The 23619-nt window shown below is 35.5% G+C and overlaps 1 protein-coding gene across 5 annotated transcripts in view; it reads right to left on the bottom strand.

The window, feature by feature from the left end:
• Positions 1–350: 350 nt before the first annotated feature.
• The window catches only part of LOC140754737 (uncharacterized), a 76646-nt gene continuing 53377 nt past the window's right edge, over positions 351–23619 (bottom strand). For 2 of the 5 annotated variants that reach the window (XM_073089818.1, XM_073089820.1), the window contains exons 2-7: positions 13235–13335; positions 12551–12639; positions 10271–10401; positions 9129–9242; positions 3030–4190; positions 351–2221 (exon numbers count right to left, since the gene is read on the bottom strand). In XM_073089818.1, the coding sequence (XP_072945919.1) occupies positions 2063–2221; positions 3030–4190; positions 9129–9242; positions 10271–10401; positions 12551–12639; positions 13235–13305 (1725 nt within the window). In that variant the 5' untranslated portion in view covers positions 13306–13335 and the 3' untranslated portion in view covers positions 351–2062. Of the gene's footprint in view, positions 2222–3029; positions 4191–9128; positions 9243–10270; positions 10402–12550; positions 12640–13234; positions 13336–14915; positions 15023–15531; positions 15847–23619 lie in introns of those variants that run through there. The other 3 variants (XM_073089817.1, XM_073089819.1, XM_073089821.1) reach the window with 3 other exon arrangements.

Genomic DNA, 23619 nt, shown 5'->3' with positions numbered 1-23619 from the left:
CTGTTCGATATATGAAAATAAATTATTTTAACGAGAAATCATATAAATTGATGGAATATAGTTGTAATTACACGGTTGATTGCCTCGTGGATCCTATCGCTTGAGCGATATGCTGAGCTATGTTTATTGTAGTATTATTGTAAATTTGTCAATTTTTTCCTACTTAAATTGGCAATTTTGAATGGTTTAAGCAAAAAATTGTTAAGATGTCAGTATTTCTGGCATGCACCAGAATTATTTATTTAATATTATATAGTAAATTATATAAATAGTATTGTTTATACTATTTGTAATGATTAATTGATTGAAATAAATAAGTGGTGGGGGGCTTTGCAAATAAATAACTGACCTTAAATTATTATAACTTTATTTTAATGATATAAAGTAGGTTGACATTCATACATCATACAAAATTTTACATACATTCAAATCACAGAAGTTTGAAACATTCGATACATATTTACATCACAATCTTACACATGTTTTGGATCTGATTTCGAAAATAATTAAAATAAATATCTATTGAATAAGGTATATATCAATTTGTATATTTGGTTTAACTTTGGTACATATTTCGAAGTTTCATACATTCAACTAATAATATTTGATAGGTAAATATGCTATAATGTTGTATGGTTTAATGTATGTCTGTGCATTTTGTTAAATAACAACTTGTTAGACTGCATTATATAATATTTAAAATAATTCGCCATAATTCAAGCTAAAGATTTGTCAATATTGCAATATTTCAAAATTTAAAAATTCCATTATGGCCATATAAAAACCATGGGACAACTTGTTTTAGCAGTTCTGTTGAATTTTAATTATTTATCTTTAATACAACATATTTTCCACTCAATTCAACATATAAAAGCGCAGAAAAAATAAAAAATAAACAAGCGTTCTGTTTTTTTTCTATATTTTATGCTCAGTCTCAAATGACTTGAGAAACACATTTTAAAATTCATAATAGTCATGACTTACATTAAATATGACAATAGTGTTGTGAAAACTTATAAAAAAGTATATTTATTTTAGGTGATCGTTATATTAAGTGGCCTATATCTATCTAAAAGCTAAGAAACGCCTATAGGTGCTTCACGATTGAGCCGTTGCAAACATGAAAACATGCCATAGTCTTGGAGAAGTTTGAAAGTTTTTCCTATATTCTATTTAAGATTATTTTGAACGAGATTCACATAAACTTGCAGAGCTCTACTTGTGGTTATGTGCATATAAATAAGAGTCTGATAACAGCAGTTAAAACTGGTTCGAATTGGCTTATATACAAATGCTTGAACTCAATCTTATGTGGCTATAACTAAAATTTAATACAAGTTTGACAGATTACAGGAGTACTTTTCTTAAGGACTTCGTGAGATTCTTTAAGAATAGCAATAGTTAACTCTATACTGAAATCTATGCGTGTCATGCAATTTTCTGATCTACTCTCAAGATTGACTATATATTTGTATACATAATCAATTAGTTAATACGGTTTACAAAGGTTTCTGTTTTCAAGAACGAATGACGCACATTGCCGACATTTAGCCACGACCAGACAGCCGTACCTACAAACACTGATCTCAATCAAAACATGATCGATAAAATTCTATATTTGAGGTGGTTTTATATTTGGGTATTTGTGTTTGAGACTGTAATAATACCATAAACATCTACATCATCTACATGTAAGTATTCTCACATGGAAAGGAGGAGGAATAAATTGATTATTGTAACTGTGCACTTTGTACTGATAGTTGGTAGGTCCCCAATCTATGCCAATATCTACTATTTATTGTATTGCAATTAATTAGCATATTAACTATAATAATATCTATCTATCTCTACGATAATGTCTACGGCTGCATTCTACCAATACTCATAAGTTTCATGTGCCATCTACATTGAAGAACATTATTTTATCTTCCTCCAAAAAAAAAAAAACATTTTATTGCTGACGGAATCAGTACTAGGCGAACTGTAAAATAATCTATTTAGCTTTCGACTTACATACAACCAACACCTCGTTCACACACAAAACCATACCACTTGAGTTCAGTCACACACACCCAGCTCCCCAACAGCCACACCACGGTATGGAGTCCTGAGGCGCTGCTGACAACTTCCTGGATTTATGGGTACACGCTGACGCCAGAGAATTGACCGACGAACACATGCTGTTCGTACGCTCGTGCTCGGAATGGGATGTGGTGATCTCCTGAAACGAAACGGGTAATTAGAGAAGTTATTTTGGCATTAGCGAGAAAATATATGCTAAGCTTAAAATAGTTCATGAGGTTTATAATAGTTATAAAGTTATCAAGTTAATACAAATAAATATTAAGTTCGATTTTTTTAATTAATATTAAAATCGAATTTTAAAATTTGGAGTGGAAAACTGTTTGATTTAAAGTTCCAAAACAATACGTTTCTCTGATGACATTTTTATCGTAAAAATACTTAGGGAATAGTATTGGTATTGTTGATCGAAGGATTAATATTCACACTGAGGCACAAAACTAAGGAAATAACGACCAGAAGCTATGTATAATATAAAACAGTTGCTTTATGAATTAAGATAATGATCAATTTTTTTAAGTTCCCACGGTACTTTAAAACTTTTTCAATAAATTCATAATAAGCGAACACAGAAGGATATGAATTACTACGATTGTCTTAAACCTATTTTGCTATGAAATTAGTTTATAGAGAACAAATACAAGGGCAATCACACGCTTTATGCCCAATACCTACCGTATGAAAATATGAATCGTAAAACAATCATAAAAGAATGACGCAGAACGGCGTTGTTAGGATGTGAGTCGTGTCTAATAAAAGATGTGTTTCGAGTAAAATAATATAATAAATAACTACACATATACATAATAACAGCATACATGATGATGGCGGAAGTCAGTTGGAGACAGAGATGATATGTAGAAGAGTACCGCGTGTGACTGCCCCATCCAGTATGAATTGGTTACAGAAGCGTGTCTACGTCAAGCGTGTCTAAATGTCAACCGTACCTGGTAGCTGTCCCGCTTGTAGCGCGGGCCAGAGCTCGCGGAGGACAGGGTGTTCCTCGGTCGGTGTCTGTTGCAGTGCTTGTGTTTTGTCTCCTGTACTTCTTCTATCAGCCTCTCGTTATCCCCCTCCAAATGAACGGGCACTCCGTTCTTTGCTGTCCCATTCGCCGTCTCCTTCTTTTCTCGCCGTTTCCTCTCCCTCTTTTTGAAAGTCAGGGAGAATCGTTTCCGTTTCTTAGCTTTCGGCGAATCCGGTCTTCTCGGAACGGTTTTCTCTCGCTCCGATCGACTTGTATCGTCGTCTGGGGGAGGAATTTGAGATTCTGAATCAGTTTTAGTTGCTTCTGTTCTGCTCGACGAATCAGGTTCGCCGGTTTTATACGCTACTTCTTTTTCTAGATTAGCGAGCTCCATGCGGCGTAGTCTTTTCGGTAGCTTGTTCACTGTTGCATATATTGGCTCTTCATTTTCTCCGACCGGTGCCGATCGGGATCGAAAGAAGAAGTCGAACTTCTTGGGCTTAACTGGTATCCGTCTTTCAACAAAGACGACCGTACTCGCCACTTCGGTGGTAGTCGACTGCAGTTCGCTACTGGTCTTCTGACTAGGACTACTTGGAATGGGTGTCGTTCTGGGATAGTCATAGGTTAATTCTATATTTTTCTCCGTCACGTAACATTTCGGCGTTTGCTCTGGAGTGCTATCGGGTTTCGGTGGAGATTCGTTTTTTTGACAGCAGCACTGCTTTTGCATTATTCGTTTCATATTGCACATGAATACTGAGTTTTGTTGAATGTATGTAGTTTGTATGGAAGTGGGGCATGCCTGTACATCACCTAGTAAGTCATCTATGTTTCCTCCTGTATGGAATCTTGGTGGTTGGTACGGGGCAATCACAAAGCCTGGTGGTGGCGGGCCGGCTACATGATAAGGCGGCGACGTCACAGCTTGGAAGAAGTTTGGAATATTCGAAGCGTCGTGGACAAGTACATCGACGGTGCGTTCTTGTATATTGTCCGCCATATTTGGTTGCGCGTGTCCATTGTTCTGAGGCTGTGTCGCGTTAGCGTTTGATGCTTTCGATGGATGAATGTTTGGTTTTGTTCGCGTTTGAGATTCATTTTGGCACTCATCACAATTGCACGGGGAGTCAACGCCACTCTGGAACGAGAAACATTGTGTTAACACAAATGCTACCAAAATCATGAGTGCATGTAATATCCAATTTGGAATTTGATATTGTGCGTTACATTACAATGGTGCGTTAGATTAAGGCACTGACCAAAGGGACATTCTATAACAGATTAGCTCCAAGCGTGTTGAGTGTGTTTTTTTACAGATACTTGAAGTGATTGGTTGGATAAACATCAAATAAGCAATCACCATCCACTTAGTTGTGGTGTGCGTTTTCTTGTGCAATTATATTATTTCTAATAAAATTTCAGATCACACATGGCGATGAAGAAGTTATTTTACACTATGTACTAATGTAGTTTTAATATTTTATTTGCAATCTGTACACTACGTATATATTTTTTATATCATTAAGTAATTTTGCGAAAAAGAAAAGGCCGCCGAATTTTGCGTACTGTCGTGTGGTGTCGCCGGAGTTTAACCACAAAGAGTTCTACCACCTGGATATATTTAAAAATTTTATTTGCAGCGGAATAAAATTCGTCAAATGCTATTACATAGAAAAGAAAAGCAAGTAGAAGTGGTAAGGAACATGTGCTATTACGTTAGCGCTTAATCCAAGAATGTTGAACAAAATAATGGCACATGTAGCTTGCAGATTCTACAATAATTGATTTGTGAGATGACGTTATAGTGGCAAGCGGTGCGTAATGTAATGCTTGGCTCAACGTAGTAGGTAAATTGCAATTATCAAAGTAACATTACAGTATCCTTACCATGAGTTTTTACGTTTTAACGTTTTGGTATTTGTTGACGTATTTTTCCAAACAATTTCCAATCAGCGCCCCTAGCGGACTGTATCAGAACTATAGTGACAGTAACGTAACATTAAATGTCTAAATTGACAAATGGCGCTTTATGTTTTGTCTCTCTTTTTTGCGAACATGTGAGGCAGACAAAAAGACTTAAGCACTTACTTATTGTTACGTTTACTCAGTCTACTGAAGCAAACGGAACAGAATAATGGATGAGTAAACGTAACGTAAAATTGTGGGATGTTTTGAAAACTCATGGTTAGGGTACAGGTTTTTGCTTTGTATTGCTTACATAGATAGTATTGATGCTCATTATTTTAAAATCACAGCTTATTATTTTAAAAATCACATTTAGTCATTTAATGTTACGATAAAATTGATCGAAGATTCAGATAAAATGTAAATAATTAATTTATGCATACTAGAAGATACGTGAGATTACGTTAATATCTAGGGTATATTATTTATTAAATAAATTGCATTTCTAGCAGTACCAACCTTAATAAAAATGTTAAACAGACGCCGTAAATGAATCAGCTCATTTGGCACCGTTGTATTATTACTATGCGTTACACACGTGGATGTTTGCATGCATGAGTACGCATTGTATTACAATATTAGTGTATTTGCATCATTTATTTACAAATATTACATGCTATTTACAATTTTATTGCAATTTTGGCGTTTGTTATTGGAATATGTTTAAATCTATGTTCATAGTGTCCATGCCAAATAAAGCACTTAAATATATTGATTTTGTTTTGAATACAATACAATGTATCCAATATTACAGTGCGTTTTATGCAATACAGATATTATATGTAAATCTTGAAGTTATTTTTTATATATCTTGTTAGTTGATTTTATAGTGCTTAAAAATTACACGTTACAAATGTATAGGCATAATTTTAGGTACTTATACAGTGAAACTTGGTTAAGTGGGACCTGGATAAGTGAGAAACCTCCATAACTGGAACTCATGCTGAGGTCCCAACACTTTGGCACTGAATTACCTCTGTTAATGGGACAAGGTAAACCTCTATATCTGGGATTTGTTCTTTCGATTTATCATCATAGTTACCTCTATAACTGAGACAGCGAGTAAATTTTATATGCATAAACCTCTGTATCTGAGATAACATTGTTTGTTTACTCATTCTTATTCTACCCACAAATTCCACACGTAATTCCAAGTACGTAAGTACAAATTTTGAGATTCAATTACCTTCAGTTTTAGTTTCGCTTTACTATCATACAGATGTTTATTTGAAAAATGTCAAAACGAAAGCTACAATCGTTATCATTACGTGAAAAACTGAAGTTAATATCCGTTTATGAAAGTGGGAAGACACGCGAAGAAGTTTGTGCCGAATTTAATGTGCCAAAATCTACTCTTTGTAGAATAATTCAGAGTAAACATAAAAAATGTTTTTATTTATACCTGTATATCTGAGACACTGGGTAAGTGGAATACCTCTATAAGTGAAACGACATTGCAGGTCCCTTGATGTCTCACTTAACCAGGTTTCGCTGTATTAGAGTATTCCGACGAAAAATTAATGTGATAACATTGATATTTCGTATTTATTTTACTTATACTTTTAGGATGGCAACGATGAAACCTTTGCACCTTCAACCCTAATTTATCAGGGTAGGGCTAAATACAAAAATAAATACAGATATCCCAAACGCTAACACAAGCCTAATATCTGTATACATAATTAATTCTTAAAGCCGAATACCGAACCCTATGTCAGTCCAGTGTTCGTCACATAAATTTACAACAATTTTAGGATGGGTACAGAATTAGATGTCCTAGATAATATTTTATGCTAAAAATCTGTCACAATGTTCTATTCGGAATACGGGTTAACGTCAGCCCACCAGATTTGTCACGGTAGTCATTAAGATTCGGCGTTGCATGCGTCAGAGCACTGCTAAAGGTGTTGTGGAATATTCAATAGATACTTTAGTTTGACTATTCGTTGTATATAGAAAAGCAAAAATTGAAATGAATATTTCAAGAAAATAACGGATTGATATTTGTGTTTTTAAAAGTACCTATCTACTTTTAAAATGTATTTAATAAGGACAAAAATAGAAATACATGACTTTTAGAAAGACTTTTAATATTTTATCTGTGTGTCAATTTACTGTTATACTTTTTATTTTGTCTGTGGTATTGTGATATTTACTGAATTTCGAAAAGAAATAATATTTTGAGTAATGTTTTATTTCTTTGTAAAAAATCGGAATGGATTATTATTAATGATTATTATTATGTTGCACATTGAGAATTAAAATTTAATTTGGAATTTAAAATACGTAATTATAATCTTACCATGTTAATAAAATTCGGGTTAGATGATAACAAAACTCGTTGTTATGTAAACCACAACATGTTTGACACAAAACGAAACGTTTCAATAAATAAAGCATGCCATTAAACACTGTCATTCATTTTTTATAAACTCGAACAAATATTTACAACGCTTTTACTACTGCTATCATCTAAATATAATCTAGTCCACGTATTTTTAAACTGGAAAACTGTATATCAAATTATTTTTAGCGCCAAAAACGTTTCAAAGTTAAAAGTTGAATTTGTGTACATAACATGCACGGTGGATTAGACTTAATACTATATACCTATTTAAAAGTTGAAAGAAATCACCTTCATTTCCACAGGAATCGCACATCACACACGTCAGCCGTTCCAACAGGCGAGACTCGACTGAATTTATTTATAAATGCTTACATTAGGTGCTATATTATTTTGTTAAACACCGGTGTCCGTCCTTGACTTATTTTCTTACGAATCAAATGCTTTCTTTGAATATTACTTTCTGGATTCTGAGGACTTCGGAATGGTTGGTCTATTTTGGTCATCAATCGATTGAGACGTCAAACATTTAGTATCGATGCGTCCACATGGCGAGTTTGGAGAAGTTTCGCGAGAAAAATCATTCTCAGAATTCGCATTCGTAGTTCGCAATGTTTGTATTAACTGTGTTTAGGTTTGCTAATGATTCCAAATATTTAGTTTGAAGTGGAACTATGAGTGTAGAAATGTTAGGCTACGGGGCGCTTACAAATTGTCAGTTATATGTTTTAGTCTACTACCAAGTCTGGAGTAGAACACGACCTTAATTATATTGAGAGTAAATAATCTACTTAATACAAAAATATACAGATTGATTAGTAATAGGAGACCAAAATATAGATCAATTGTTTCCTTGATTACATATTTTAGCATATTTATAAGTAGGTCCAATGTATGCATAGAACCAAATAACTCGTTTTTAGTATTAATTTTACATTATTTTTAATAAAACGTACCTTGTCTATATATAGTATAAAAATGTCGTTAATTCAATCAATTGATTTGAAATAATATGTTCTGATCAACAATATTTTAGACACTTTCCTTTGTCGACGCACTTTTGTGTAACAATTTGGCTGACTCTACATACATACCTATGTATTTCAAAAATATATTCGACATTAGCATACTAAGTACTAATATCGTCACACATTGAAAGTCACCAATACGTACTCTCATCCCTACTCTTATTTATTGCATGTTTTGTTGATTTTTTGGATGATACCTTTTCTTTTGTTTACGAGAGGGAAACCTTCAAAAGGTATCATATGCCGTGGGAGCGACACGGGGTAATGTACCGCACTAAAACCTCTCCGGTGGCCGTCCTCGGCGCTGCGTAGAGGGCTCCGGGATCTCCAAAGGAACGCAACCAGAGTCTTATTAGCGCGTTGCCCCGTCGGGCTCAGCCCAGGTGAGCATGACCCTCGCCACTCCTTCTGGTGTGCACGACGGTATGCGACCACACATACCGTCGTCCTTCCCGGGGTCGCTGGCCGGACGGTTCGAGCTCCCACTCTTTCCGCCAGCAACCCTGGATGCCCCTTTTAGTCGCCTCTTACGACAGGCACGGCATACCGTAGCTCTATTCTGGTCCGGGAACTACCGGGACATTTTGGATGATACATAGCCTTCCAAAAAGTCTTCATTAATCAATAAACGATCAGTTTCAATAGTGGGGAAGACGAAAATATTCAAAAAAAATAAGGCTTACCTTGTTCAATAGTCTGAAAGTAACCTCACTTATATATTAGCTAAGCATTAGCTCACCTTGTTCGCCTCCTCCCCTTCCTCGGGCACGACACTGAGGTCATGAAACGCAACAGTACGGGAGTGGGTCTCGCTCGTGCACTCCGGACACGCGCTGCACACTGACGCGCTGTCCTGCCGAACGATACTGTGCTTATTTAATGCTAAACTGGCTAAACCTTAAAGATGAAGCCAACATGCATGCTCGCTGGGTACTTGGTGGTAAATAGCAGCTGCCGCTCATGAACGTCTGCATCAATTTTAGGTAGTATTGGAGTCGAATTTGCGTTCGGCCTGATGAAATGTTATTGGATTGCTTGCTAGTTTTCTATCGACATTTATAAACAAAAATGTTCAGTCATTAGCGAAAACAATACATACTGTATCACTTGATAGTAACTACCTACTGTAAAGGCAGGAATAGATGTAGTGGAAGTGCCATCGAATCGAAACACAAGTGACAAAAACATCTACCAAATTGAAGATAGAGAACTAAAACAAGAATCTTTTTTTAATAGATTGTTGGCAATCGAGCTTGTAGTCCACTTGATGGTAAATGGTTATTGCCACCCATGGTCTGTGACAAAATCCAAATAGAAAAGGCTCTACTTGAAGGCGATCGCAGATTCGTTGCGGCCCTTAAGGGCAAAGATGGTCGTCTCATATGTAATTCAGCCGGTGTCAGCCAGTGAAACGCATAACTGTTTCGCACTAGAAAACTGTAGTAGTGATACTACCCTGGTGGAACTATACTTGCCATCACCTTAAGTTATCAAAATTAAAAATCTAAATTGATTAGGTATATAGGTATGTTCTCGGAAGATCGAACCCAGACCCAGCTCATAGATTAGTAAAGATTACTCACTCCTAACAAGAAAATGTACCCAGTTTTGAGAATTAAAATAGTTGCGTAAAAAAGTTTTGCCACGTCTCCGTGCTAAAATGTCCCTAAAATATTTGAAATAATTATTTATTTATTACGTAAATTACGTAATTATTACGTAAATTAGTTATTTATTCGTAAATTTTCTCTAAAAATGTTTTTATTTGTCAAGGATTCAAAAAAAGAACTTACTAAAATAAGCCGTTTGTGGCTTCATTCAATTCCAAGGCGTCGAAGTATCTTTACTAATCTATGATCCAGCTAAATCAAAGCAACGTACGTCCGAGTGTTCCGGCGAGGAGCGCCGCTCGCGCAGCATCCGGTCCAGCCGGTCATACTCGTAACGGAGCGCGGAGATCTCCCGCTTCAGCTGCTCGTTCTCACGTTTCAACTTCTTGATGTCTGATTGACCTGGATACAATTTTAAGTTAATTAAGGATTAGCAGACGAGCGTACAATCCACCTGATGGTAAGTGGCTACTTCCGCTCCGATATCTGTAATCAATCCCAGATAGGATTAGATTCCTACCTGAGGTCTGCCACAGATGCGCCGCTATTAAGTCTAAGCTGGAACGACTTTAGAAAGGTATAATATGTTAACCTTATGACACCCTTCAAATCAGAACACAGCAGTGCTTTACACTGCTGTTATTAGGCAGAAATAGGTGTGGCGGTGGTGCTGCCGGAGTCGAACTACAAAGAGTCTTCCACTTTCGAAGTATGTTTGTAGTTAGTAGTGAGTAGTAAAGTTTCTTGAGGCTTGCGGTAGTTAAATGATAGACACTGTCAGGCAAGGAAAAGTAATGCGTCGTCTCTTCCTATTGACTACGAGTTTAGTGTTTGTATGTGCGCGTATAGCACTTTGACATGAGCATCGTGCGCAGGTGGTTGTATAAGATCTGTGCGTCCAGTATTGACGCATGTAAACTTCTTTAAGACATTTTTTGTTGAAATCATACTTAAGTTATATTGTCTCATTGCAATAACATTTTGTACACGTATTTATTTTAAGTCGAGAAAAATATTACCTATAGCATAATAATGGGATGATCCTAATGCTAATAATTAAATCGCAAATGATACATGTATGTCATATTATTATGAAATGACCGTATATAACAATGTGTCATTACATATAGATATATACAGAGTCATTTTAATTGACTTACTATCATATCTATTATAATAATATTAGTAGGTAATAAAGGTTTAATAAATGTTTTGCTACCATGTTTCCATAAAAACGCATTATAAGTAATAAGTATTACAAGTTTGTAGAAGCAGATATAGAGTCTTACGTGTTTTAAAATTCTTAAGGTCTTATATAAATAAACAAAAAATAATAATTACAATGTACCAACAATTTTGTACCAAAATTTAATTATTTGTGTGTATATTTAATTGCGATAGAAACTAATTACAACTTGCACTAATGACGTTCTATAAAAAAGTTCTTAAAAGTATGTGAATCTTTTCGTTTATATTATGAGTTGATTGATAAAGCTCCACTTGCATAGTATACATTTATGCACACCAACAACAAGAATACGGCCCAAACACTCCTCCTGCATGAACACCGCACCAGACAGTGACTTTAAGTGGATGTAAAAAATCAACAGCAGCAACAAATCTCACACAATGGTTGCTCTTAAGGAGAATATTCGACTGGAATGCGAACTGTTACCGGCGAAATCTTAAAGAAAGTCGTGGAAAATAGAGCGCAAATTTGTGTCAACGCCGGTGGAAAACCGAAGACAGATATCCTATTTTCTAATTAGCAAAAAAAGTTACAAGTACTGGTAAAGTTTCTATTAGTCAAAATCACTTTTTTTATTCTTTACAAAAGTTATTCAAAAACAAAATTGAATTTTTAATTTGCACCACCCTGTATAAGATAGAATAAAATGAATTGCATATTGATAACATTTGTAATTGAATTTGAATTCGCGAGATGACTCTACAATATCGCGTTTAAAGTTTCACAATATTATGCACGATATTATTTTTGGTGATAATTTCATAATATTTTTGTGTCACTCGAAATTTCTGTGAGGTTATACTTGCGTGTGCGATGTATTTTTTAGTTTTTAAAAAGAGAAAAAAGGTCACCTATTCATGCTTGAAATTCTCGTAAAATTGATGATGCCGTTTTTAAGACGAACAAGTACAAAAAAAGAAACATTTTAAAACAGGTTTTTATCAAAATGATTTAGGTCTTGCTATATCATTTGTAGTGCTATGCAGCCATAATACTATATTAGCATTCTATATAATTGTAAATAGTTTAATATTTATAATTTTTGACATAGTATATGCTCAGAAGGGATTTCAGAAATACAATATATTCTTCCATAACCATGAATTTTGTGATCTATCCTTTTTTTATATTTATACCTTACGATAGGGCAGACGGGCTACCTGGTGGAAAGCAGTCACCGACGCCTATGGACATTTGCAACACCAGAGGAGTCGCCAATGCATCGGCGGCATTGGAGAACTTTTTTTGCATCCCTCTTAATCAATAAATAAGTGTGTTAGGACTGTAACACATATAATTTACCTCTCTCAACTTCAGCGTTGATATTGATAGTCCTCAACCGTAGCTCCTCGTTCTCGTAGAGCATCCCCCGGGAAGACTTCCGGTCCAACCTGAACATTCAAATTATTATACAACATTTTTAAGGACTTCTAACTAGTACCGCTAGGTCTTCACATCAATTTCTAGCTTATAACAACTGTGTTGCGTTGTTGATTCTACTGCTTAAAAATTAACTATTATTATGAATTCTTATGAAATTGTAAACGAGTTTGTGGCGTAGCGGACTGACTTCAGGTAAAGGTGGTAGAATATTCTGTGATTTGACTCCTGCGACGCCACCGCTACACTTATTTCTGGTTAATGACAGCAGTGTTACATACATACTTTTCCAAGGCGTTCCAGCTTAGTCCTTAGAGGTAGCGCCACATCTGTGGCCAACCTCAGGTCATAATCTAACCATATCTGGGGTTGATTACAGATGTCCCTGGCTGCACTAGCCACTTCCCATTAGGTGGACTGCATACTCGTCTGATACCCTGTTATAGGCAGAAATAGGTATGGCACTCTTCAGTGTCTAACCACGAATAATTCTACCACCTTTAAATATTAATGTGGTCTAGACCTTGAATAAAGTAGCACACTAGGGTTGTCACATCTAAATAGATCTAAATATAATAAATATATTGTAAGTGATGTAGTACTCACTTCCGGTTGGGTTTGACGTTGACATCCTTGCGTCGCGTGCGCAGCATACTGGCTCCCGTCATGCCCGACATGGTGGTCGGATCGCGCCATGCGAGTGCTTCCTGTAATTTACATGTATTAGTATGTTTATTGATTTAAATATTTTTATTGAAGAAACACGTTACAAAAATATAGTATTCGTAAACTGAAATAGTAAGAAAGTATGTTGTATGGTACTGTTTAAATATTGTGTAGAAAGTGACTGCCTTAAAAAAGGAATACCATTTTGTTAAAGAGGAGGCACTATGTGCGACACTGTTTTGCGCAAATACAGTGTAAGTTTGTGAGTATCAAGAAATCTACTTAGATAAATATATTTTTATGGAGGCGCATTGCGAGGGGTTCAACATTCAGTATAGATGCAGAAAGCCTCTTGTAAGAGTATCTTGTCACCAGATTTGTGCGAAGATTAGTTAAGGATTTGTATGAAATCCATCAATAGGATTGCTTAATTTTGACTGTACGACACATTGAATGAAAAAGCAATCTTGATGGTGTATTTGATACATTTGCTAAACTACTACGACTATGTTTTACATATGTGATTGTTTAAATCAACAATCATATCCGTAATTCCACGTAACGGTAGCAACTGTCGTAAGTGGCATAGATTCCTGACACAGTTACTTAATTCAATTGCTATCTGAATTTGGCAGTGTTCGTAATTACTTAACATACTTATAGGCAATTCTTAAAATACTTCCCTTCAGCACAGTATACCTAAGGATCTACCCTTTAGTCATGTCACTGCTGGCATTTATGTAAATGAACTATTGATTAAACTCTAATAGGTAACGAAAGTGAGTGTTTAGCTTAAATTGATAAGCATTTGAGTATGTACAATTTAATACAATAGTTCGTTACTTAAATAACATAGATGAGCGCTAAGAAAATATAGTAAAACAGAGATGATTAAGGGATATATATGTCTATATGTATAAAACTGAATGTTTGTCTGTACACAATCGTAAACTATGCATGTTATCATGTGATGATCTTTATGAAAGGTGTTGTGTATGAGCCCACGAAGGTTTCTGACTTCGACAGATGTTGCCACCAGGGCCGGATTTAAGGGAGGGCAACCGGGGCGGCAGCCCGGGGCCTCCACAATAGAGACGTCGGATTTTTTTTTCTTAATTCCGACTAGTAAACACTAGTAAAAAAAAAAATATTTTCCTTTGATATTTTTTTCGCTGTTTTCCCTTTATCTACAGTACTTTGTACAAATATGAATACTAGCAGAATCTACCTGCGTTTCACAATAAAATATTTATTGAAAAACTCAACTGAAAAAATTGTTCATTTCATTCGGAAAATAATTTGGGGCCAGGGGGCCTCCACTTCTTTGTTGCCCCAAGGCCGCTAGACCTCTAAATCTGGCCCTGGTTGCCACTATGATTCCAAAGAAGGTTATATGTATGTCAAGTTTTTTTTTTTAAAACGCGGACGCAGCCGCGGGCACTACTAGTTATAAATAAATAGTAGATGACTAATGTCTTTCATTTTAATTGGTATAATACGAGTATGTACAAGGTGATAGAATTTTTAAATACTAGCAAATCATATACGCTTAAAATTTGCGTTGCTACTTATTAGATAGATTTACGGGGTTTTTTTAGCTAGCAATAAGGTTATTAAATACCTGGTCCACCGTCATGTTTGAGAAGAATACGAGGAAGGAGAAATGAAGAATAGTTCTGTGACGTTCTGTGTTTACGAATTTACCTTCTGTTAGAAAGCAACGATTACCTGTTTCCAAAATATTATTTTAGAAATTGTGAAGTATGTATAATAAATAAAAATGGATCCATAGAAGAGTATATAAATAATATTTTTTTTGTATTTTACCTGAAAAAATTGGATCACTCTATCATTCTTAAGCAATTTACAAAACATTTGGCAATCCAATTCATTCAAAAAGCAACATAAGTAAATAGAAATAAAGTAAAAAGTTTTTTTTACATACGATCTCTACAATAAGTAGTTGAGACAGGGATCTGTAAGGTACCCCTTACCGTACCTTAATGCATAAACACTCAGATATAAATACCCAGGGACAAATATCCAAATTTTTCAAATAATGATAAATAGGTAAATACTCCGATTTGAACATCCACAGTTATTGTGAAGTTATAACGAATCTCGGACCTCTCAGAGCCCGATTCTCAATCACTGAGCTATCACTGAATTTTTAATATGAATGAAGAAAACGTTTCTTATTTCACATCATTTTACATATGTATGGTATGGGTACGTACCAAAATTCTTTCGTAGCTGACATTGACAAAATCCGTAAATCACAACAAATCTACAGAACTGAACCCTTTCTGCAACGAACACTATTCTTAAGGTTTCACAACTTTTTTAAAGCACAATACACCTCCACTTTATTTTAAAGAAAATCATTATAATTTTATAGTCTTGTTTTCATTCTGCAAACTTCTTTGCATAAACATTAATTTATTCATTACTTTTAAATTGTATTTTAACTTTTTTCTTTGTCACTTCTTGAGTTTTTTCTCTCAATGACTGTTCGTGTATTGTATCGAATTATATATACAGTCGGGGATGCTTCTGTGAGTTCCTAATAGGATTAGGGACGGATGTAGAGCTGAAGCAAGGTAGAGTTTTCTCAAGAAGTACTTAAGTTCACCCATGCGCAGTAAGCGGGCCGCTGACCGGATGAGACTTTTATATAAGAAAATATGATTTTATATAAGAAAAACGAAATTTCTGTAGCAAAATAAATACAATAAAACTAATGACGACCCTCGGAGCGGTCACCATGCTTGTCTGACGCGCAAAGGGTTCCGGGTTCAATCCCTGGCCAGACCAGGTCTGCGTGTTTGGTCGTTGTATGCGTCTTTGTGTGTCCACGGCACCCAGGACACAGGGAATCAGGGAAATAGAATAGGGCTGTGAGTGTAGAAAGCGTTTTTAAAAAATATTTTAAAATAAATTTAACAAAAACAACATTTTTAGAGAAAACTTCCGTATTAATAACGAATACTACGAAATTTACGTAATACGTATTTCAAACATTTTAGTAACGTTTTAGAAAGGCGTCGTAATAAACCTTTATTTACGCAACAACTTAAATTCTCAAAACTTACACTTTCTTGTTATGAGTGATCAATCTATGAATTTTACTTATCTAAGACTAATCCTAAAAAAATCTTGTTACATTTAAAATAATAGCGCAACCCAATATCATATACGTAGCGCAGAAATAAAACGGATATAAAAATATCACTCGTATTTCGACGTGACAATACGACGTGACAATACCACGTGACGCGTGACACGTTCACGCGATGCATGGTTCATGCGATGCGTGTTTAAGCTGATTACAAACCACATTGTAAAGTGCGTGATATATACGCGACATCTTAAAATAATATATTCTTCTTTCACCTTTAATGTGAGTGATAGCCTAGTGGTTAAATCGGACTCTCGAGACGTCCGAGGTTCAAATTCCAGGCACATACCTCAGATTTTTTTACAGCAGCAAAACATTGTGAGGAAACCTGCATATTGGAGAAATTGTTATTTTTTTTTAAGGTATGTGAAGTCTACCAATTCGCACTTGGCCAGCGTGATGGACTATAGCCTATTTCTCTTAACAATGATGGGTTGATGATGATGATCATCTTTGATATAGTGTTTAGATTGAATTTGTGCCCATGGATATGCTACCCCTTAGGATTTGGTTGGAACGCTTCGGATACGTATGTCATATCTTAATTTTGTCTAATAACATTAGCATTGCTGTTATTAGGCAGAAATATGTAGGTGTGCAGGTGCTCCGAAGTCGAACCACAAAGAGTTCTACCTTCTAAAATGTAATAATTATAATTTTAATGAATCAGATCACACTAATATTATTATTTTTAAAAACCCGTGGTCAATTTGCGTGTGAACCTCCCTAGGCAAAGAAAGCAACGACTAAGCAAGGACTAAGTTGAAACGCTTATGTCTCTCTTAAACCCTCTAACGGACTAAGGGGGGAGCGGAAGGGACGATCCACTCCGGGCCTCCGGTCCTGGGGGCCCCCATACACTGTTATCAACCCTAGAAAATCAAAAAGCAATAGTTGAAATGTTCACGGAGAAGAAATTTCTGTGTACGTAATAAAAAAAACGCTTTTTGTAGGTGCCATGGACACACACAGAGACAAATACACAAACACCCAGACCCAGAAACAGAAACTTTAATTCATAATTTACATTTCTGTCTGGCCGGGGATCGAACCCGGGATCCTCTGCGCGTCAGACGGGTATGGTGATCACTCCGCCACGCGGGTCATCAATGTCGTAACGTGTTAATAACTAAAAAAAATCTGTGTAATTTGTATATTCAGTAAAAAAAGGTCGCCAACTTTCCTCCCCGGGCCTGATTCAAGATCTCCGCCCAGGCCTACGACGACATTAGTCCACCACTGCTTACTCCAATTTAAATTTCATAAAAGAAAATATTTGTATTTTGTGTCATCAAGTAAATATTTGTAATGATCTTAATTCCCTGTAGTGCGACCACAGATAACCGCAATGAGGATAAAATACATTATTAATAATTAACAATAATATTTTTATTTCGATAAAGTTAAAATTACCCACCGATTTTCCCTCAATAATTCCAAATTATTCTGTTATTCCCACAACGTTATATTGCGTGAAATTCGAGCAATATTGATAACATATTGTTTACATGCAATATTATTATTGTTGTCAAATTAATTCATATCGGAAATGTAATTTCCGTATATCATATAGAATGTATTATTAACTTTACACATAACATATTTATTATTGTATTCCAGTAATTAGTGATATTATTTAATTTGATATTATTATTTGTTTTCTTACTGTAAACATGGCAAATATTATTAATTTAATGTGTTAATTAAGGCTGTGGTACGTGTGGTCGCATACCGTTGTGCACACGAGCTATTGGTCAACTGGACGGAGTCCGACAAGGCAACGAATTGAGAGGACTCCGGTTGCGTTCATGTGCAGATCCCGTAGTTCTCAATGCAGCGCCTACGACGGTCACTGGGGGGTTTTAGTGCAGATAGAATTCCACATAACCTCATGTCGCTCGGTACCGGGTACCTCTAGACTAGGAGGTTGGGGGGCGTAAGGTGTGATCCGCCCCGGGCCCCCAGTTCTGGGGTCCCCCAAACACAGTTGCTAATAAACTAAATAATGTGTATAAATCAGCGAGAAATCATCGGAATGATAGGTATTTTTGGGCGATGTCCCTGTAGTTCCGGGACTGGAATAGGGCTACGGTATCCCCTGCCTGTCGTAAGAGGCGACTAAAAGGGGGCTTCCGGGGTTGCGGGCGGCAAGAGTGGGAGCTCGAACCGTCCAGTAAGCGACCCCGGGAAGGACGGCGGTATGTGTGGTCGCATACTGTCGTGAACACCAGATGGTTTGGGAGGAGCGCAAAAGTCCTCAGGGAAGCCCATGCCTAGGAGTATGAGAGTACCACATGATGACTCAAAGGTGCATTGTAAAATACCACGTGAGATAAGTTGTAAAGTTGCAGACATCACGAGAGTAATAACACGTGCTTGAATGTATAATCTACTGGGAAGTAATTACACCCATTAAGATCTACAAGTTTATTAAGTAATTTTATTCCGTGCGTCAATGCAATTACTTATGACACGACATATATTTTTAATACAAGTAACAGACTGGCATAACAACAAATACCAAAGTCCACATGTTACTAATTAAACTGACGTAAGATAGGTACTATTAACGTTTTGACGTTCACACTAATTTTGCCGGATTGTGGAATGTCATTTCGAATGCAGGTAAGTAGGTATTCCCTGCCTGTCGTAAGAGGCGACTAAAAGGGGGGGGGGGGGTTGCGGGCGGCAAGAGTGGTAGCTCGAACCGTCCAGTAAGCGACCTCGGGAAGGACGGCGGTATGTTTGGTCGCATACTGTCGTGAACACCAGATGGTTTGGGAGGAGCGAAAACTGCTCTCCCAGGGCAGAGCCCGATCGGGGCATCGCGCTTGGAGGACTCCGGTTGTGTTCCGTCGGAGATCCCGGAGTTCTCCAACAAGCGTTGAGGACGACTACCGGAGGGGTTTTAGGCTTTACACCATAAGAAAAGCATAAATGTTTAGTACCTAGTAACGTTAAAAATAAAATCCCTTTCAACGCGAGCTAACCGCAAGCTAAAACTTCTCTAAATACTATTGATCATTTAGTAATCTTTCTATATGTTTGTTATTATGTATTTGAGTACGCCATGTGTACAATAAATCCATTATGACTAATCACGGTATAATTAGCATCCATTTGTTTGTGTTGGAAGTCATTGGAATCCATGATGTGATGTGAAAACCCGGAAATATCCAAACACATCCGTTTCAGTAATACTATTTGTTATGTATTGAAGGTAGAATCCTTTGTGGTTCGACTCCGGCAGAATCACGGCCACACCAATTTCTGTCTAAAAACAGCAGTGTTAAGAGCTGCTGTGTCTGGTTTGAAGGGTGTGGTAAGGAAGACATATTTTTCCAAGGTATTCCAGCTTAGTCCTCAGGGGTGCAGGCGCATCTGTTTCCTACCTCAGGTAGGAAACAAATCTTATCTGGGGTTGATTATAGTTGTCCATGGGCGGCAGTAGCCACATACCATGAGGTGGAGTGTATGCTCGTCTGCTACTCCTGTATTATACAAAAGTTATGTTTTATTATAAGCATTTTCCAAGCTTTTTTAACTTGCCGTTAGTAAGTACTCGTAATATTGCAAAAGCATTTTAAATCACAAACCCAAGCTATTGAGCTAAAATTGTGTACATAGGTACATTTTGTGTAGTGCATGATTAACTTAGTGACGTCAATGTCAAACGTAACATGGTAGATGACCCAAGATGTGAGATCATTTATTTTTATGCATCCCTAAAAATACCTACATACCTACCCCTTTAGCATTATATTATAATAAACGATGATTCTAAGAATACGAAAAACATAAAAGGAAACTTATTAAAATCAACATTTTATTAGTAGATAATTTCGTTTTTTTATACATTTGATTTATTTTTTTTATCTGTTTGAATTTATTTCAGGTAGCCTACAATGGTATTAAAATGAAATACTGAAATTCTTCCCACTAATTTCTTGCACTAAATGTAAATAAATATTAAACACGACGACGATATTAAAATAAATTACATAAATGAATTCCACTAATTTCTTGCATTAAATGTAAATAAATATTAAACACGACGACGATATTAAAATAAATTACATAAATGAATTCCACTAATTTCTTGCATTAAATGTAAATAAATATTAAACACGATGATGATATTAAAATAAATTACATAAATGAATTCCACTAATTTCTTGCACTAAATGTAAATAAATATTAAACACGACGATGATATTAAAATAAATTACATAAATGAATTCCACTAATTTCTTGCACTAAATGTAAATAAATACTAAACACGACGATGATATTAAAATAAATTACATAAATGAATTCCACTAATTTCGTACACTAAATGCTATTAAACACAATGCCATGACGTCACATACAAATTACGTAGGAATCAATCATTTTCCATTAGATAATAATACGAGTAAAAACGGAAGTGTTCGTGAAGTGGGTTTTACGTTGGGTTCCGGTTACTCCCGAAATACTTTAAATACTAATCATTTTTTAAAGTCAAATGATACACAAGTTATAATGACGTAACATATCAAATACATATCATATCAAATAAACAAATAGAAATTAATGATCACTTGCCTAAACGGTGAAGGAAAACATCGTGAGGAAACCTGCATACTTGAGAGTTTTATAAAAAAAAAATGTAAAGGTATGTGAAGTCTACCAATACGCACTTGGCCAGCGCGGTGGACTATAGCCTAATCCTTCTCATTCTGAGAGGAGACGTGGGCCCAGCAGTGGGACAGTAATGGGTTGATGATGATGATGATGATGAACATATCAAATACGTTTCCATAATGACGTAATGGCATTACGCTGGGTTCCGGTGACACCCGAATGATTCTAAATACTAATCATGTTTTAAAAGTCAAATGAAATACAAGTTATAATGACGTAACATGAAATACACGTTTTCATAATGACGTAGTGGATTTACGCTGAGTTCTAGTTGCTTTCGAAATACTCTAAATACTAATCGTTTCTTTTAATCAAATGAAACACTAGTTATAATGACGTAACATATCAAATACGTTTCCATAATGACGTAGTTGGCTTTCGCTGGGTTCCAGTTACATCCGAAAGACTAAACACTATTTTTTCTTTTTAAATCTAATGAAACACTAGTTATAATGTTATAATGATGTAACATATCAAATACGTTTCTTACGTTTTACGCTGGGTTTCGGTTACTCTCGAAAGACTCTAAATACTAATCGTTTTTAACTCAAATGAAACACAACTTATAATGACGTACATATCAAATACGTTTCCATAATGACGTAGTGGCTTTACGCTGGATTTCGGTTACTCCCGAAATACTCTAAATAGTCTAAATACTAATCATTTTTTAAAGTCAAATGAAACACAAGTTATAATGACGTAACAGGAAATACACGTTTCCATAATGACGTAGTGGCTTTATGCTGGATTCCGGTTATTCCCGAAAGACTCTAAACACTATTTTTTCTTTTTTAATCAAATGAAACACAAGTTATAAAGACGTAACATATCAAATACGTTTCCATAGTGACGTAGTGGATTTACGCTGGGTTCCGGTTACTCCTGAAAGGCTCTACATCTAACTGTAACTAAAGGCTACGTTGGTTTCTACCCGGATCGGTGAGTCATGAGTTTTTATGAAACATTTTCGTTTTTATAATGCAATATATGAATTACAGCAATGTGGTAAATTTGTAGTAAGTACATATTCAATATTTTTATTGTTATATTGAAAGTACATTTAAATAACATTTTCTAGACTCATACTAAATATTTCCTGACTTGTAGATGTTATAGACACCTCGAAAACAAATACAAAAATATCTACACTTGGAAGTTAATTTTTGAGTTAATTTTGATGTTTGCATGACCAGTGATAGAAATCGAAATCTTCCAGACTCGGCAATTATTTTAAAGTGAGGTTTGGACACTTTTATCATTTAATATCCAAAAAAGTGAGTACCAAAATAGAAACGGGACCAATAACAGTATCTATATTTATTATATTCTTTTTTATACTGGTTCTTTAATTATATTTTGTGTTCAATTATTTTGTATTCTTCTTTATTGTATCGTTAAATTTCTTTCTTTTTATTGAACCAATTGAAGCATACAAAATATAATGACGTCATATATAAAGAACGCGTTTTTTATATTGAATTAGTGGGCCTTACGCTGGAGTCAGGTTACTCTGGAGGATTAAGGCTCTCATATTAATATATATTAATTCTTATTTAAATAAAAAAATGAAAGCTACAATGACTCATTAAAAAATTCTGGAAGGCTCTACATACTAATCCTTTTTTAATAAAAAAACATGCAAACTACAATGACGTAATACTTAAACAAAGCGTTTTATGGTGACGTAGTGGCTTTACGTTGGGTTCCGGTTACTCCCGTAAGGCTCTACATGTAACCGTAACTAAACGCTACCTTGGTTTGTACCCGGATGTGACTCATACCTTTTTATGAAACAAACTCGTTCCTATTGTAATTCAGTACTTGAATTATCGTAACTGTTTAGCATTTTTTATAGTATTTTTAGACGTTTCTAGTGTATTCGATATACTTATCTACTATTTTCTAAATAAGAAGAAATATTTATGTATGTACATATTATTAATTAAGAAATAAAATAAATTTTAAGGTTTCAAAACGATGTCGCGATGAAGTGTAACTTTGTTTATCATACGCAGAGGTCCAGGTTCGATCGTTGGTGAGGCAGACAACAATATAATTAATTTTGAAGTCTTCTTTATGTGGCAGTATGTTGATTGGAATTCCTAGTGCGGACTAAGATTGCAGTGATATATAAATAATATTTACCTTGTAACAGACGTTTAAGCTAAGTTGAAACATTTAAATTTGGAAATTTTAACCATTTAATTAAGTAAATTGAATAATTTCTTTCGACTCTACCTATTTTTTTTTATAATATAGGAGTAGCAGACGAGCATGCAGTCCACCTGATGGTAAGTGGCTGTTGCCGCCCATGGACATCTGTAATCAACCCCAGATAGGATTACATATCCTACCTGAGGTCGGCCACAGATGCGCCGCTACCCCTGAGGACTAAGCTGGAACGCCTCGGTAAAGTATGTCTCCCTTACCAAACCCTTCAAACCGGAACACAGTAGCGCCT

The sequence above is a fragment of the Epargyreus clarus genome, unplaced genomic scaffold (assembly GCF_041222505.1).
Source record: "Epargyreus clarus isolate Ecla_fem2 unplaced genomic scaffold, WU_Ecla_fem_2.2 ptg000031l, whole genome shotgun sequence".
NCBI lineage: Eukaryota > Metazoa > Arthropoda > Insecta > Lepidoptera > Hesperiidae > Epargyreus > Epargyreus clarus.
This window is presented reverse-complemented; position numbering and strand designations above follow the sequence as displayed.